Here is a 17203-nt window from a genome sequence, read left to right as displayed (position 1 = left end):
TATCTGTATTATGGCAAAGTGTTCTATAATTTGGACAAAATATTGCAGGGGAATCATGTATCACCCATGTAACCACCAGACTGGTTTACATCAATGGTTTCCAGACAGTGAGTGGATCCATATAAAGGCTTAAGGGCATGAAAGGGTTACAACTTCATTTTATCACTTCTAAAATTTGATCTTCCGATTCCCATTAATAGAAGCCAACAATGAAAACCACAATAAGACGTCTTGGCTTCAGCCTGCCTTCTGCTTGTGAGCAGAAGTGTATCAGAAATTAGATACTACTGTATTTGTACACCTTTACAAATGTAAATATGTTTCATTTTTTACCAAATCAGCATAGCCCTTGAGAGCCAAAAGTACACTGGTGTGTAAGTGAGTAAGATGAAAGGTTTTCAGGAAAAATATTGTATAGAGAGAAGAAACTTCTAAATCCAGGCTGGCCTACAAACTAACAAAACAACTTTGACTGAATGTCTACGACAGTGATGATCTATGCATAAAAAGAATATCTGGATAACAAATCTGACACAAAAGGACCTAAATTTTAAGCCCTCATGAAGGAAACATCATCAGATACTTGACAAAAATAGAAATGATACAGAGTATGCTTCAGAAAGGATGGTTTAAGAAGTTGGTATTGGAACTGACAGTGAATAGAGGATGTAGAATTATGACATCTAGTACATTCTATTCTTCATTATGGGAGAAAATGATAGGAGTAAGTATTTCTCTTTGTGAACTGATAATTACAAAGAAATGAAGAAAAAAAACAACAGGCTACTTTGGTTTTCAGCAGCACTGTACTGTCAATAAATGCACATATGTATCACTATAGGGTGAAAGTGTGTCTTAAAGCTTGTTTTACACTTCTGATAGTCAACACCTCAAAACCAAGTCAGGCTCAATGTTTAACATACCTGTTGCATGTTGATGCTTGCCGCTGGTTTAGGAGTAATCAATGACGTAAGCTTGTAGTAATCAAGAAACGTCTTGGCCAAATTTCGACCCAGTTTCAAATCTGTTTATGGAGGTTAAAGAAAAGATACATTTATAAAGGGTTTTCTTCAGCTTTCCAACACCATGCTTTGGCTCTAAAGCTGTTGCCGTCTGAGTTGGGTCTCTTGAGAAAATAGGATTGAAAAGCTTAAAGCAAAAAGGAATTAAAACGATGAATTCTGAGAACGTAGAGAGAAACCACTAAACATGATCACATTTTGATGTTTTTGTGTTTTAACGATTCTAAGGTACCAAAGTCGATTTAGTTTTATGCAGAATCTTATGATATTTTTATATTTATGTTGAAGTACACTTAGAGTCGAAAATTCAAATGTACAACTAACTTTACATGTTTTGCCTACAGATAAAAAGAATCATGCTTGTTTTGGATTTTTTTCCCCCACATCTACACAGCATTACGCCATTGTCTAAACTGCTTCCTTTACCTACCCTGTGAATAGAGATGGGTTATACTATTATTGATAAGGAAGGGGTAGGGGTTGAGTAGGATCTGAGACTAATTCTGAGGGGATTATTTTGGAAAGGATACATCCTTCTTCAGTGTAAGGCAGTACAGCACTGGTGGTTGTTGTGGTGTAGCAGAAAAATGAGACTTCTAAAGTGTAGCAGTGAGAGCTCTCGTCAAGAATCCCACCCAGGAATCTACGAGCTGTGCCCGCTTTGACAGCATCCCTATTGAAAGACGTATTGCCCTGCAAAGAAACCATACCATTTTAATTTTCACTTTCTGTTAAAATCTGTCTTTAAGAACAGGAAATAAAGAACTTTCAATAAACGGTCATTCATATTTTACACCTTGTGACAGCTGAAATTTAATTCTTGTAACATTTCTGTCTAACCTATGAATGTGAACACAGCAGTGATGGTGTCAATGCCCACCTAAACAGCTTAGTTACTTATAGTGTCAAAAGCTCTTCAGGGACCATGGTAAAGAAATATGAAAGTCCTGAAAATGGTTTCATGTTAAACAGCATAAACCTTTATGCAGAGTCATTCTGAAGTAGGGTGTTGTTAATAATCCTGGTTTACAGAAACTTATAGCATAGTCCTTCAAGCTAAATTACATGAAGTTAGGCAGTCATTTTCAGCATACAATACAAACTTCGATGATTTCCTGAGCTGAACTGAACAAACTGACTAAACAAAGAGTTTGAACAGTTCCAAGAAAACAAGACTTTGCTCAGTAATGTCTTTAAAGACAAATGGGTCTAAAATGTTGACAAGCAAGGTATCAGAAATTCTAATTTCAAAGAGAATATCACATCTGAGTTGCATAGAGTAGTGAGAACATTAACTTTCATCAATATCATAAAATTTCAAAAATTACTGTACGCCACCAACTGCTCTGAAACACACTGAGTCAGAAATGTTCGGGAGGTAAAACATAAATTTGAACAGAGGGCAACATGTTAGATTTGAAATTGCCTTAAAAACAATCTGCAAAAACAACATCACTGTGTACTCCAAGTGCCATTAACCTCTACAACCTAATAAACACAACCTATCAACCTTCACATCATTATCTTTAATACTCATAAAATATACTCAAGAAGAACCATTCAGCCATTCCTCAGTATCCAACTGTACTCGTTTCCCTATACCTTCTGTGAAGATCAAACCATACCACGTGGCACCAAAGAAAGAAAACGATTGCAGTGAAAGAGATCACATTCAACTTGACCTTGACACTGCTTGGTAACCCGTCAACATCAGATGTTGACATTGGACTTCAAGTTGATAATTGAAAAAGCAATTATCGTCCCTTGCCACCTAATCATACACAGTGACAGCTTAACAATGAAATTTAAATAATATACTTCATTTCTACAATTCCTAGGGGATCAAATGCTGCTGTAACAGACAATGAATGTGAAAATACTCGTCTTCCATTTTTTAACCTGTTCATCCCCTTTGATATGATATGGGTCAAGCCATACTATTGAAGATAAAAGGGCCGTTCCAAAATAGTGGATATGAGGGGGTTAAACGGCACATAAAAAATCACAGAACTAAAAGGTGATGACTAAGAAGCTTTCTCTGTGATGATTTCTTGCAAAAATGACAAAAGTGTCAGATATGAAAATTATGACAGTTATATTCAAATATTTTCAAACAGACTATCCAGAATGGCTACCTTGAGAGAAGAGTCATACTGGCACACACATACACACACACTATGTTTCAAAGTAGCAGATATTATCATATATGATTTATATGTTACACATTAGCATATGAATGGAAAATTGGAGAAAACCTGCTGACATTTGAGCAGTTCCAAAGTTCCAAAGTTGCTCAAACAAGGTAAGTATGATCATACAATGACCTCACAATTCATATTGATGTTGCTATCTGTGAGCATGTGATTTTGTGCACAAAATCAGCCTGACATATGGCATCTGTTTTCAATCTCTGAAGTCATATACCTTACTTTGCATTTTTGAACCAAATAGCAAATACATTTCAATGTCTAACAGGACATTGTCTTCAGAAATGTGTGGAGTATCATGTTGTGGGATATTATGGCATTCATAAGGTATACCGGTATGATAAAACCTTCCCCACTGAATCTTGGCTGTACAGCCCACACGTCTTTCTATGGGTCATGACCTTCTGCCGGTCTACAAAGGTCACATGCTGGCTGTAATGACCACCAGCCCCTGTCATACAATCTTTACTGATAATACAGGAACTTACCATTGAGAAATCTTCAGCATTAGCACACAAAAGTTTGGGGAAGATTGCCTGTCTCTCGTATCTCTCCATATCATCATAGACATTGCCATACATGAATCCATTCATCAACGTAGAATGTGCATGCAAGTCTATGTAGAAATCCAAATCTACTTTCTGTCAAACAAAAACACAATATCATTTACAACATTTTGTTACAAATCAATTTTACAATTGTAATCAGTAATAAATAAAATTGGAATAAGTCTTTGAATTAAGGTAGAAGGCACCACAGGGACAGATATTTGACAGATATTTAGACTCAAAAATTTTTCCGATGCTTTTCTGATCTACCACTTGTGTGGGCTCATTTTGAAGATCTTGGGGCAAATAAAGTTTTCACTGTCTTACTTTTGTGAAAATTGAAAATTTAATTTTTAACATGGCGTAGTGGCTATTTTGAATTTCAAATTCTGGTAAATTTTTGGTAACTTATTTCTCTAGCGCCAAATTTACAAGGTGATGCCTGATTTTGTCTGAAGATTTGCTCCGTGGAAAGTTTGGTCAAAAGTATAAGTCTCTTTCAGTTCTGAGGCACATATTACCTTAAGTAAACTGTTGATAGTTTGATTTGTTGTATTCAATGTAGCTGCAGAAAACTTTACAGTTTACGCTGTCCTCCTTGTGGTAATAACATGGTTCTTGTACGGAGCCAGTCACGAATTACAAACAGACCGTATATAATGAGTTGTAATATGGCTCAGAATGAACAGTGTTTTTCAGTCTTGCCCAGTATATACACGGTGAGCAGCAATATTAGCTTATACTTCAGGCTGTGTACACTGAACACAAAATGACTGGAAGGGTTAAATTTAATACCATCTATCCTGCCCCAATTAGAAACATTTTACAAACTTTAAAATACTTCAAGATTGGGTAGATCCAGACTGGAAACTCCATCGCTCAAGGCTGGGCTGTACTGTTCCTCTTCATGACGAAAAGTACAGCCCTGTCTTCCAGAGCCCTTCTTCTTACCAGAATGGGTTCAGCCCTGCCTCAAGCCATGGATCTTCCAGGATAGAGTGGACACAACTGGGAAAAATCTACAGTTTCTTTTGAAATGCACAGTCAAGATAGATTTATCTGGGTGTGTATGTCATCCTGGTGGACTGTGTAACACCAATCATTGGATGAATAGTGTTGATATGTTGACTTACCGGATCAGAATCCAATTCCATGAGTAGCTGTTTACATGCATGAAGGGTGGGATGTGCCCATGGTGACGGATCCTGCCAATGACGATTCAGATCAAATCCCATCAAAGAACACCTGCCATGAGAATATAAAATGGCAACAATATATTATTACTTTACTATCTTTATCATGAATATTAATGTTATTCTTAAATGCAGCAAATTAATAATTTTTGCTCTTACCAATTCGTATTCATTTCAGAATTTTTTTGACTACTTTTAAGATTGTCAGAGGTGATGCCACCTCTTTATCTGACCGATTTAATTGACCTGAATGTACCGACAAGAGATCTGCCATCTTCTGAGATATTGCATGTAACTCCTCCTTGTGGTTATTTTAATAAGTCTTATGGTCAGAGAGCTTTTTCGGTATGTGCTCCTTTGCTGTGGCATGCACTGCCATCAGAAATTCATTGCGCCAGAAATATCAAATCTTTTAAAAGTAGTGTGAAGACCTATCTTTTCACTAAATTTTACTAGTAATTGTGGTTTATCAGGGTTTTTTAGCTGTATTTTTGTAACTTTTTAAACTGTTGTATATAGCGCACTGAGACGTTTGTTGATTGCATTTTTGAAGAGTTAAATATTATTATCATTAAAATATTATTCTTCTCTCAATAGATACATAGATTGCACTCCATGAAACTGACAAATGAACACTGTGTATAATATTAACTCACTGAAATATTGCCTGGCCAGGAAAATAAGGTGTTGTAATTGTCGACACTCATAGGACAAATTTATCAACCACACAAATAATACATAACTTTTCTAGTACAGACACAAAGTGGGCACAGACGCCATCCTTACGCCCATTATCATAAAGAATAGCTGTACCTAACGACCCACACATAAATCCCAAGGGAAGAAACAGCCCTACAGATATGCTTCAGTGTGTGCCTATAAGATATGACTTGTAACCGTGTAGGATAGACCACAGTCCCTCTGTATGTAGCTATTCAACAAACACTTAGATGCATTGACAGCACCAAAAAGATCAGATTTAATCGATAGCATGCATGATGTATAATTTCTCCCACAGACAGAATTAAGCGGGATGATGATGATGATTGTCATACAGTATACTCAACTACCCACAGACAATCTGTACAAAACAAAGAAACCTGAAGATAGGCTTACAAAAAAATTTGTACCCACATGGAATACTGTTATACCTACACACTTATTTCAAATGGCCACTGTTTGGCCTAACACGCAAGACATTTGCAGACATGCTGTATCTGACCAAATGAAGAGGCACTGTTCACTTGAATGACTGCCAACACAGAACTGCCGACGGACATCTCTTTATCCAACCTAAAAGAGCTGATGGCCACAGACTAAACCTATCGGTCGAAACCCGCCCCCTCACAACAGCCAAGGGGTGCAGTTCCATGTCCAACCTGAAACAACCAAAAGATGAAAAATCTCCTGCCTAAAACACCTTACAAGTACAAAATCTCCCACATCAAGCAGTCAACTGATAGGCATTCTACAACACAGAAACTATGAGATTACAGCACAATATGTTGACTACCTTAACTGCTAAGCTAGAATTGCTCCAAGTCTATAGGCATATAAACAGATTGAATAAGTTTCAAGAATAAACTTCACAACAAACTCTTGTGCTAAGTGGTAGGCTGTTGTGGAGATAGTGAGGTGAGCGCACTGGCCCACTAGTAACTGCTGCCAAGAAAAGCCAAGTGACCGGGGGGTGGGGGGGGGGTGGGGGGGGGGCAGTCTACTGCTGAGCAGATATACCCTACATGTCAACTACAACTGCATTACAGACAGTAGCACTGGGCCAGGCATTCAAACAAACCAATCCAAATACAAAGTTGGCAATGACAGAATCATCAATTTGAAACTGAAAAAATTAATTTTAAGTCATACAACTATCATCATAAATAAAGAAATACAGAGTTATAATTTGCTACAGGCATATACATGACAAAATTAAACTTTACCACAAGGACAGAGATTAATCCACATCACAGTTGATCCACCTACATTAATGGTTTTTTTCAACTCCACATGTACAACTCTAGCAGGAGACTTATTAATTAACATCAATTCCTAAATAAAACCTTTTCATTCTTAAGTCTTTCACAGTAAAATTAGTAAATTAAATGTTAGAAATTATATTGAATGGTGGTCACCAGTTGTCATGGAGCGAAACGAAATGGATTAATGTACCATAAATCATAGTCAGAGACCTCTTACAAATTTTAAGTGCACCCACTCTTCCGGTAACCATAGCAACTGTTAACTATAGCGTAACCTCTGACAACTGAAGTCAAGGCAGTAAGTTGTAGTCATCAGCAAAGATACCAATACCTAACACATGTCTCTGGTTCCAGGAAGACTGTGTCTCCACGCTTTGCGCTAAATTATACAATATCATGTCACAAGGCACTCAATACTCGCACTATTTATGTCCAAAGGAAGTAGGAATTTATGTAATTGTTTGCAAAGTAAACAAATTATTCAGTGTTGAAAAGCATATTACTTGACTGCACATATCATTGCTGTGTGTTTTCTCTCAGCTCCCTGTCACGTAACATTTTACAATATCTTTTAAAATACACCATTATGACACTGGGTGCATTTGGAAGACAATGGGATACTTGTTGTGGTTTTTCTGGTTTGTCCACCGGGACCCCCTCCTGCGTTATATGCTCAGTTCGGAAAAACAGATATTGAAATTAAACATTCACAGGGGCTAATCACGAAATCACTTTGAAGGCTAAACGTGCCACACTGAATTCAATGTCACCCATACATCAACTCTGCATTTAATCATAAATGCAATTAACGGAAATATCCGTTGGCTGTGGGCGAATCGGACCAAGATAGCTTCCTGACTCCTTATTTATTTATGGAGTTATTAACATTGGGCTGACATACATGTACTTGTTCATATCAAGCCAGTAGATCTATTTTAAGTTGTTATAAAATATACCTGGTCATTAAAATTTGCTACTGTTTTAGAAAATAAACATGTTGACATGCAACAGTGCCTTCAACATTTGATACAAATTTATCCAGTCTGACCAAGCCTTCAGACGATATGCAGACAAGCGCAGACGTGCATGTGACTTTCATATTGTATACTTGTATAATTTTAAAATATTTCACTCAACAGGGGAAAACTATACTACAAGTGGATATGGCAATGTACAAAATTACATGCATATAAATGAATACAGACATTTGCATACTCCTGCATTGATTAATACGTGTTTTCATTTTTACCACTATCATTATAATTTCTATTTTGCCAATTGTTGGTTGAGCACTGCATACCCACAGTGTTTCAGCCAGCTTTTGCTTGCATGGGGACACAGTGACCCATAGTAGGTCTGAATGGGGGACAAATTAAATTTTTGGGGGACATGTAATGTATTTCAATAAAACAACACAGTACAGTGTTATTATGTGTCATTATGACCTGGTACTATATTTGGTGTTCAATAGGCAGGGGTCAGGTGAGTGCATTAACGGTCAGTAGGCCAATGGTGTTGTGCAAAATTGTGCCAACATGAAACTTGCAGTATCATTAAGTTTACTGCTACCACGTGGTATGCACATAAACTGTAGGGCTCCCCCTAAGTCACCAAGATGATTAGCCAACTCATTAGCCAAATCAAAAATCTTGTAGCCACTTTGAACATATTTTAGGTAGTTTATGATCTCAAGTGTGGCAACAACTTTCTTGGTATTCAGGAGTTCTTCATTTTTCAAATCAAAATGTTTTGTATTTTACATTAAAGAAATATTTGTTCAGTTTTTATTGCATTAATTATCTGTGTTTTTATGACATTAAAGTGATAGAAATATTTTTTCATTTCTGGTGGTAATTTTTTAACACTGGAAATAAAATTAGGTGGCAATTCTAAAAATCAGGTAGCAATGTGAAGTGTATATTACCAAAGATACAGAATATTTCTGTAGCATTCTGCAGCGTTCACAGAATGACAGCCTTAATACATTTAAGCTACAAGCTTCTCATGTGGCAAATTTATGCAGTTTTTAAGTCATGATGAAAATTTTGTGAGCCACACAGATAAAATTTTCCATGCAGAAAGAAAGCATTGGGTAGCATTATGGCAATGTAGATACAATTATTGTGGTGTTTAAGGCCCTGGTGTTGTGTCATAGTTGTGATCAAGCAGGCTCAATAGCATCTTAGGCATAAGTATTTTCTTGAGACAAAAATGGTTTGGCCAAACCCAAATCCTGTAAAACAATACACAATATTGATATTGTTCATTTAATTTCCCAATGTTTTAGAGTAATCATTGTTTCAAAGATTATGCTAACATTTTAGCCCAGAAATATTTTCATTTATATTTTGATATCATCAAGAAATGTCTAGTGATGTTCACTATTATATCATTAAACTGGTGAAATCTGCAGAAATATTAAAATCATTCAGAATCACACCATTTCTTGTATAAGTTATAGCAGTTTGAAATATGCCAAATGGACAATTTTAAGCTCTACTTTTGAATTGTTGCTTTGATGTAAGTTACCATGCAAAATTGCAGCTCTCAAATGTGAAGATTTGAAAATGAATATGCTTACTGCAAGTACTGTTGACAATTTCCCTTTGCCATGACTCTTAATAAAGTAGAATTTAAAACTGACAGTCAAGCTAAATGCCATTTAAATTGGAAGGCACCAAGAAATTTCTTTTTAACATAAGATTGTACCTATTGGCCCTCCCTAGGTCTCTTTTGAACCATAATTGTGTACTTAAAGGGTCTTCATCCATGACATCACGTGAAATGACCCAGATTTGACCTTTCAGAAAACCTCTGTTTTTCTCCTTTTCACTTGTACAATGACTCTGTTTGTGAAAGTTTCCTTAGAAATTATGGTTTTTACTATCAAACTGAGTAGCTGCAGGCCAAATTTTTATGCAAGCAATGTAGGTAAAACTTGAACTCAAGGACGACCGGTACGCGGCACTCACCTATGCAGAACCAAGCCTCAGTGTATTCATGGACGTTGTGCATCCGTGATGTATTGTAGTATCGAACAGCAACAATGTTTGTTTTACGTACCAGGGGATTTGTAACATTGTAGAAAGGAGAGTAAACTGTTTCAATACAATGCAACTTTGTAGGAAGGAGGGTAAACTGTTTCAACATCTTACAACATGTTATTGTATAGCCGTAGTTTTCTGTCCACGAGGCACTGTCTAAAAATTCAATAGCCTCTAAAATATGGCCTACTCAGATTGCATCATGGTGACCCACAACGGTTATTTTATCGGGACAAAACAAAAAAAATTGCGTCAAATATCACAATGCCGCACGCTGGCTGAAACACTGATACCACCAATGATATTTTTATGACTAAGTAGGCATACAACCTCTAAAATTATAAATTCCTTTTGCTGATGTAATGGTGAAATCCGTATTTCTTTCTGAATCCCAGAAACCTCAAAACATCAACAAGCATGTTCTAGGCACAGAGTTATGCAAAAAATAAGTATAGACAGGGGTTCACACCACCCTTCCTCTTCACATATCCATAATAGAGAGTTGAAGAGGAAAGATAGCAGAATACGAAGACAAATAAAGAGAATGATAGAAAATGTATGTATAAAATGTACTGAAAAATAGACATACCAACATGGTAAACACACTTAGTACTATATATAATAAATGACAGAACAAAACTGAATAATTTCATCATAGAGAAATAACTTGCTTGGAAAGTCTGCCTGGCTTGGAATGACAATACAATTAGCAACAACCTGTGGCCTATGACCAAAGAACAAAACTTTACTGATGAACTTTTCAGGTGGTCTGACCATGAGTGGGCTGTCAGGAAACACAAACACAGAGCACCCCTAACCACCAGTGGATGGACAGACTATGACATACACGACAATGGCTGGTCGCCCATAGAATAAATCTGATGACTGTTCAGTAAAGTCTGGTGAGAAATTTTCATCATTTTTGGTGTAAATTATGAGTGTGATAATACACTATGGGGCAACATTTCTAGACTTGCATGGTAACCTGACATCCATGATATCAGAATTAATGGCAGTAATGTCTACCCTCATAAATAACTTGAATTATGTTATTAATATACCGAGGTTAAATTTATATCAGGCAATGAGGCATGCCTGACCACATTATTTCAAACACTGATCTAAAAAATTAGTACACTCACGTATACTCTTGTGGCAGGACTTGGATGAGAAGAAATATTTCACTATGAAAAGTTCATGAGTTTATAAATCATTTTCCAGAGTTGTGAAGAAAAGTGAACCAAAATTATCATTGCATTCTGAGACGGACTTTTATGTTTGTTTTAGGGTCTGATGTTGTTTTCACTGGATGATTGAAACGTTAAATAGAAGGCAGGCTGGATCTGAGAAGTGGTATATTTGACTAAAGTTCTGTGAAAAAATAGCACAACCTACAGTGTTTTATGGCATCTAGTTACATCACTTCATGTTGTACTGAAGTTTAGAAACACCATTCATAGCCTTGATGGAATACTATGTTTGTTGTTTGTTCCATTTTAAAACTCTATTTGCTATAATATTTTGATTATGGCATCGCTGATAAATTATCATATTTTTGGAATGAAATACAATGTTTATTGCTTATTTATATTTGCAACTCCACTGGTAATCATATTTTGATGATGATATCGCCGATGAATAATTAATGACATTCTTTTATATAATATCATATTTATTACTTGTTATATATTCAGCTCAACTGGCAATTACATTTTGATGATGGTGTTGCTGAGTAGTGTTTATTTATATTTTTGTCTTGTTGATAGCATAATAGCCAGGACTATTGTTCTAAACAGTGTACAGAACACTGCTGTTTTACTAACCACATCATGCATAATCAAAGGGCAGACGTCACTTATGGCATACCAACGAGTATCAGTGTATTATAATACTTATTTATGTCTTGTAGGTTGTACAGAATTCATTCATCATCTGATACATGTCCACAATACATATGGCACACAGGCAGGTATTTATATCAATTCACTATCCTTGATCAGGTGACCAAGAAAACTGTCATTACCACAAGTACACACACAAATTACATCCGTATGATAATTAAAGTATTGAAAATTATAGCTGTCCATTTATAGCACCTGAAAAATGTCATTAGGGGACTCGTTTATTTTAATTGAGAAGGTCTCTATCACAAGTGACCTCAAATGAACTTGACAAACATGGTACGCTGTCATCATTCAAGACAGCTTCACATTTTTCTCTTGAAAAATAATGTGGATGAAATCACACGGTGTATACATTTTCCCTTTGCGATGACTCGTTCAGGCAGTCTAAAATTTCATCTGAATTCCAGGTAGAGGACATGACATCTATCACTTGAACTGACAGTGGGGAAGGCTCAATTTCTGAGGATATAATTACTGGAACTGGTGATAGAATGCGGAAGGTATGCCCAAATGCTTTGAACATGTCTCAACATTATTGGTTCTAAATTGGAACTGCATGAAATAACTATTATGACAAATGACTGCTTGTTGTGAAATGTCCGTGACATACAAATATGAGCTAAATATAACACGTACATTTTTTTCTTTTCCGCGTAAATTTTAAAGGCCACATCGACATAAGTCTACCTAACTAGAGCATGAGTTATCTGAATACAGTGTCATAAACAGGATAACCAATTTTAGTATGGATAGTCACAGCAATGTAGAAATGGTCAAAAGTATTGGCGGAATATGTGATGGAGTTGGTGAATTATCCAATTGAAGGTTGACACTTGCAACTGCCAAGTGGATATAAAAATCAGCTTTTCCACAAGGCAGGTAACTTTTTACCTCCTTTACAGGCCTTTTTGAAACTGTATATTACATATAAAACCCACCAAACATTATAGTAATCATATGAAGGGCATTTTAAGTCACCACTATTAATCAAAATTAAGGACATGTCATCTGGGAGTTCCTGCTAGTTAGATGGATTAATCTAAAGGAAGCACTTGGATTTCACTGATTTTTTTATGTTTATGAAGGATTTGTTGAAAACTGGATTACTTGATCATTTCTTTCCCGTTTGGTTACTGTGAGACCCTCGTGGGCAAGAATGGAACTTAATATGTTATGGGGATTTTACCATGGAGTAAAATGGCTGTGAGTGCATCATATTACTCATTGGTAGCACCTGGAAGAGGTTATCCTTAACAAGTCATCGTTGATGACACAGTCCCCGCTTGTCCATTTTGTTATAATCTTTGGTGTCTAGGTAGCTGTGGTCTAGGTAGCTGTGGAATGACATTGATGCAACGGGTGCATCCGGGCTGTGACTTGCATAATAAAATAATCTGAGGAACGTTCAATAAATGACTCATCTCTGCCAGTAATGACCACTGAAGGAACTTTTGATTACATCACACATAACGATGCCCTCACTGCCTCTAGTGTCATGACGGCACATACTATACACATGGTTTGGTGGAATTTTCGAAATGGTATGGGATCGGGTATGTTGTTGTAATCAGCCACTTGGGATCATATAATGAAACAAATTAATGTGCACAAGAATGCAGCCATAGTATTTTATCTTCGTATCACGTTTGAACAAAATCAGTCCATCTAGGGACAGTGACCTATGTTTATGTTTCAAAGACATAAAAAAATCACACCAAAATTGAAATCAAATGGCTGTCTATTGACCATATGGATCATAGCACAAAATAGACATGCATATGTATGCCATAGTACTGTATCTTTGTACCAAGTCTCAACAACATTGGTTAAGGAATTTGCATATGATTAAGCCTAAAAGACATGAAAAAATCCAAAAATGACCATCTGGCAGCGATATTGGAAAAAAATGACAATCTGGCAGGCATATTGGAACAATGTCACGAAGAAATTGACATGTATATGTATGCCATAGTGCTTGATCTTTGTGCCAAGTTTGGACAAAATGGGTGTAATGACCTTTGAATTACGCTTCAAAGACATGCAAAATTCCAACATGGCAGTTCTGCAGCCATATTGGATCCTATCGCAAGGTTAATTGATACATGCATATGTATGCCATAGTGCTTTGCCTTTGTGCCAAGTTTGAAAAACATCGGTTCAAAGATGTTTGAGTCATGGTTCAAAGACATGAAAAAATTGCAAAAAAATGGCCGCCTGTCGGCCATATTGGATCATATCATGAAATAAATTGGTGTTCATATGAAGGGCATAATGTTTTGCTTTTGTGCCAAATTTGAACAGAATCGGTTCAAGGATGTCTGAGTTATGGTCCAAAGACATGAAAAATTGCAACAAAATGGCCGCCTCACGCCCATATTGGATAGTATCGCAATGTAATTCGACATGCGTTTGTAGGCTATAGTATTATGCCTTTGTGCCAAGTTTGGACAGAATCAGTTCAAGGATATTTGAGTTATGGTTTGAAGACACGAAAAATGGCAACCAAAATGGCCGCCTTGCGGCCATATTGGATCGTATCACAAAATAATTTGACATGCACATGTAGGCCATAGTGTTATGCCTCTGTGCCAAGTTTGAACAGAATCTGTTCAAGGATGTATAAGTTATGGTCCAAAGACATGAAAAATCGCAACAAAATGGCTGCCTCGCGCCCATATTGGATAGTATCGCAATGTAATTCGACATGCGTTTGTAGGCTATAGTATTATGCCTTTGTGCCAAGTTTGGACAGAATCAGTTCAAGGATATTTGAGTTATGGTTTGAAGACACGAAAAATGGCAACCAAAATGGCCGCCTTGCGGCCATATTGGATCGTATCACAAAATAATTTGACATGCACATGTAGGCCATAGTGTTATGCCTCTGTGCCAAGTTTGAACAGAATCTGTTCAAGGATGTATAAGTTATGGTCCAAAGACATGAAAAATCGCAACAAAATGGCCGCCTCGCGCCCATATTGGATCGTATCGCGAAATAATTTCACATGGATATAAAAGCCATGGTGTTATGCCTTTGTGCCAAGTTTGAACAGAATCTGTTCAAGGATGTCTGAGTTATGGTCCAAAGACCTGAAAAATCGCAACAAAATGGCCGCCTCGCGCCCATATTGTATCATATCACAAAATAAATCGACATGCATCTGTAGGTCATAGTGCTATGCCTTTGTGCCAAGTTTGAACGAAATTGGTTTAGCTGTGTCTGAGAAACTGTTGATGACGGACGGACGGACGGACGGACGGACGGACGGACGGACGCACAGACGGGACCCAATCTATAAGTCCCCGCCGGACTTCGTCCGCGGGGACTAAAAACCTGGTTACAAAGCAAATTTCAAATTTCAGTAGATATTCTGAAGAAAAATATAGAAAAACACAAATTTTGTGTCGATGGTACTTGTATATATGCAAGGCAACACCCCTAGGAAGCTACAAATCAAATTTCAAAGCTGTCAGACCAGCGTATTAAAATAGAAATCTTTTGCTGAACAAGACGAATTTAGCAAAATCTGCATATGCAAATTTCACCATCATTTGAACAAATTTGTGAAAGTATATCCCATGGAAACTAAAATAAATGATTGGTAGTTATTGAATGAGCACTTTAACAACGTATTTTGGACAAGGAATAAAAAAAAAAGTTGATAAAAAATTTACATATGCAAATTGCGCTAATTTTCAAAACCCTTAAAGAGTACATCAACTGGAAGCTACATATCAAATTAGTATAGTTACAAATAGTATCAGAGAAGTATGTTTGATAAAAAAAATAGAATTTGGAAAAAAAAATGCAATGTAAATTTTATCTTTTTGAACAAACCTGAATGAGATAATCCCTAGGAACCTAAAATACCTGATTCAAGATCTAGTCGACATGTACTAGTTTCAGAGAAGATTTTTTTGTAAAAGAAGAAAAGTGATTTGGACAATCCCTAGAAAGACATCAAATTTGAAAGCTATTGGAGCAGCAGTAACAAAGAAAAAGATGCTTTCACCTGAAAATGAGAAAAATCACACTAAAATTTTGCATATTCAGATTTGTTATCTAGGAAAAAATGAATAAGGTCATGTATGACTTGGAACAACATAATGGATCTGGTAGTTTTTATATCAGTGGTTTCAGAAGAGGATTACTGAAGTCAAAAACAAGAGAAAAATGTTGAAAATTTTGCACTCACATGGCAATATTACGCCAACTGCAGATGATATTATGCCAATTCTACAGAAAGGCATTCATAGATCACAGTAAGCAACGTATGACACTTTACACCTATGAGATGAGTGGTATAAGATAATATGTTTTTGACAAAAATCATTTCCCCATCATTTGAATGTAAGTTAGGTTATTTCAAATGTAAGTTAGATTATTTCCAGGAATCTGGGAACCAAATATGTACACTTTCTGAGCTGGGGTCTCAAACAAGAAGGTTAACTTGATTGAGGGCAATAGAAGACAGACAATCAACCTATCCAATATGCTCAACATTGCAGAGCTAAAACTACCTGTTGATCAAAGCAAAGAAGTTTGTATTACACATTTCCACATAAGTTTTTGGTTGTTCTAAAAAAATCACCAAAACAAAGGGAAAAAAAAGACCGACTAAGACTTTAAGCTTCAAAATCTATCTTTTACAACGCTTAAAAATCAAAATACAAGCATACTGTCCATAACAAATTAAAAAGAAATTATCCAAATTTCTTTTTAATGACTTTCCTATAGATATTATATGTTTCTAGAAGGGCACGCTAGTCTACTTGGAATTTTGATTTTCCAATTAAGATGTATATTAAACATTAAATTCTCTATTATTAATGAATGGAAGGTGTCTATTACAGAAATATCTCCATTCCAAGATTCAAGTTGCCCTACTTGCATAACTGTACGACATCAATCCTCTCCTCAAAGTAGTTCAAAACAATCCTGTTTGACATTTAACACCTTTCTTCGTTTTTTCTACTTTACATAATTACAACATTTATCATGAACCACACTTACACACACATGTGTGTATTGGCTCATCAATCATTTCGGTCTGCTTGTGACTATAACTGCAATTGCTTTTAATAATTCTGGTGTGATTTCTGTGGGTAGGTTGGAAATGCCAGTGCAAATCTTATTATAAAATAAATGTTTGCACAAGCACAATGAACAGGCTGGGGTACTTTTAACAGAATTATCATCACACAATGATTTCCTACTCAGTTTAAAAATTCTAAAGCACAGTCGAAACATTAATTATTAGTTAATTTTCAGTAAAAATTATGCCTATAAAAAATTCTTTAAA

General features: G+C 36.2%; 1 protein-coding gene across 3 annotated transcripts in view; it reads right to left on the bottom strand.

Annotated features, from left to right (window-relative positions):
- LOC139138964 (cytosolic carboxypeptidase 6-like) overlaps window positions 1-17203 on the bottom strand; it is a 54476-nt gene that overhangs the window by 9807 nt on the left and 27466 nt on the right. For all 3 annotated transcript variants that reach the window (XM_070707610.1, XM_070707609.1, XM_070707611.1), the window contains exons 9-12: window positions 4911-5022; window positions 3718-3870; window positions 1553-1715; window positions 924-1024 (exon numbers count right to left, since the gene is read on the bottom strand). In XM_070707610.1, coding sequence (XP_070563711.1) covers window positions 924-1024; window positions 1553-1715; window positions 3718-3870; window positions 4911-5022 — 529 coding nt within the window. The remainder of the gene's footprint in view (window positions 1-923; window positions 1025-1552; window positions 1716-3717; window positions 3871-4910; window positions 5023-17203) is intronic.

Source organism: Ptychodera flava, chromosome 8 (genome assembly GCF_041260155.1).
Source record: "Ptychodera flava strain L36383 chromosome 8, AS_Pfla_20210202, whole genome shotgun sequence".
Taxonomy (NCBI): Eukaryota; Metazoa; Hemichordata; class Enteropneusta; family Ptychoderidae; genus Ptychodera; species Ptychodera flava.
Note: the sequence above shows the minus strand (reverse complement) of the source record. Positions and strands in the feature narration are given on the sequence as shown.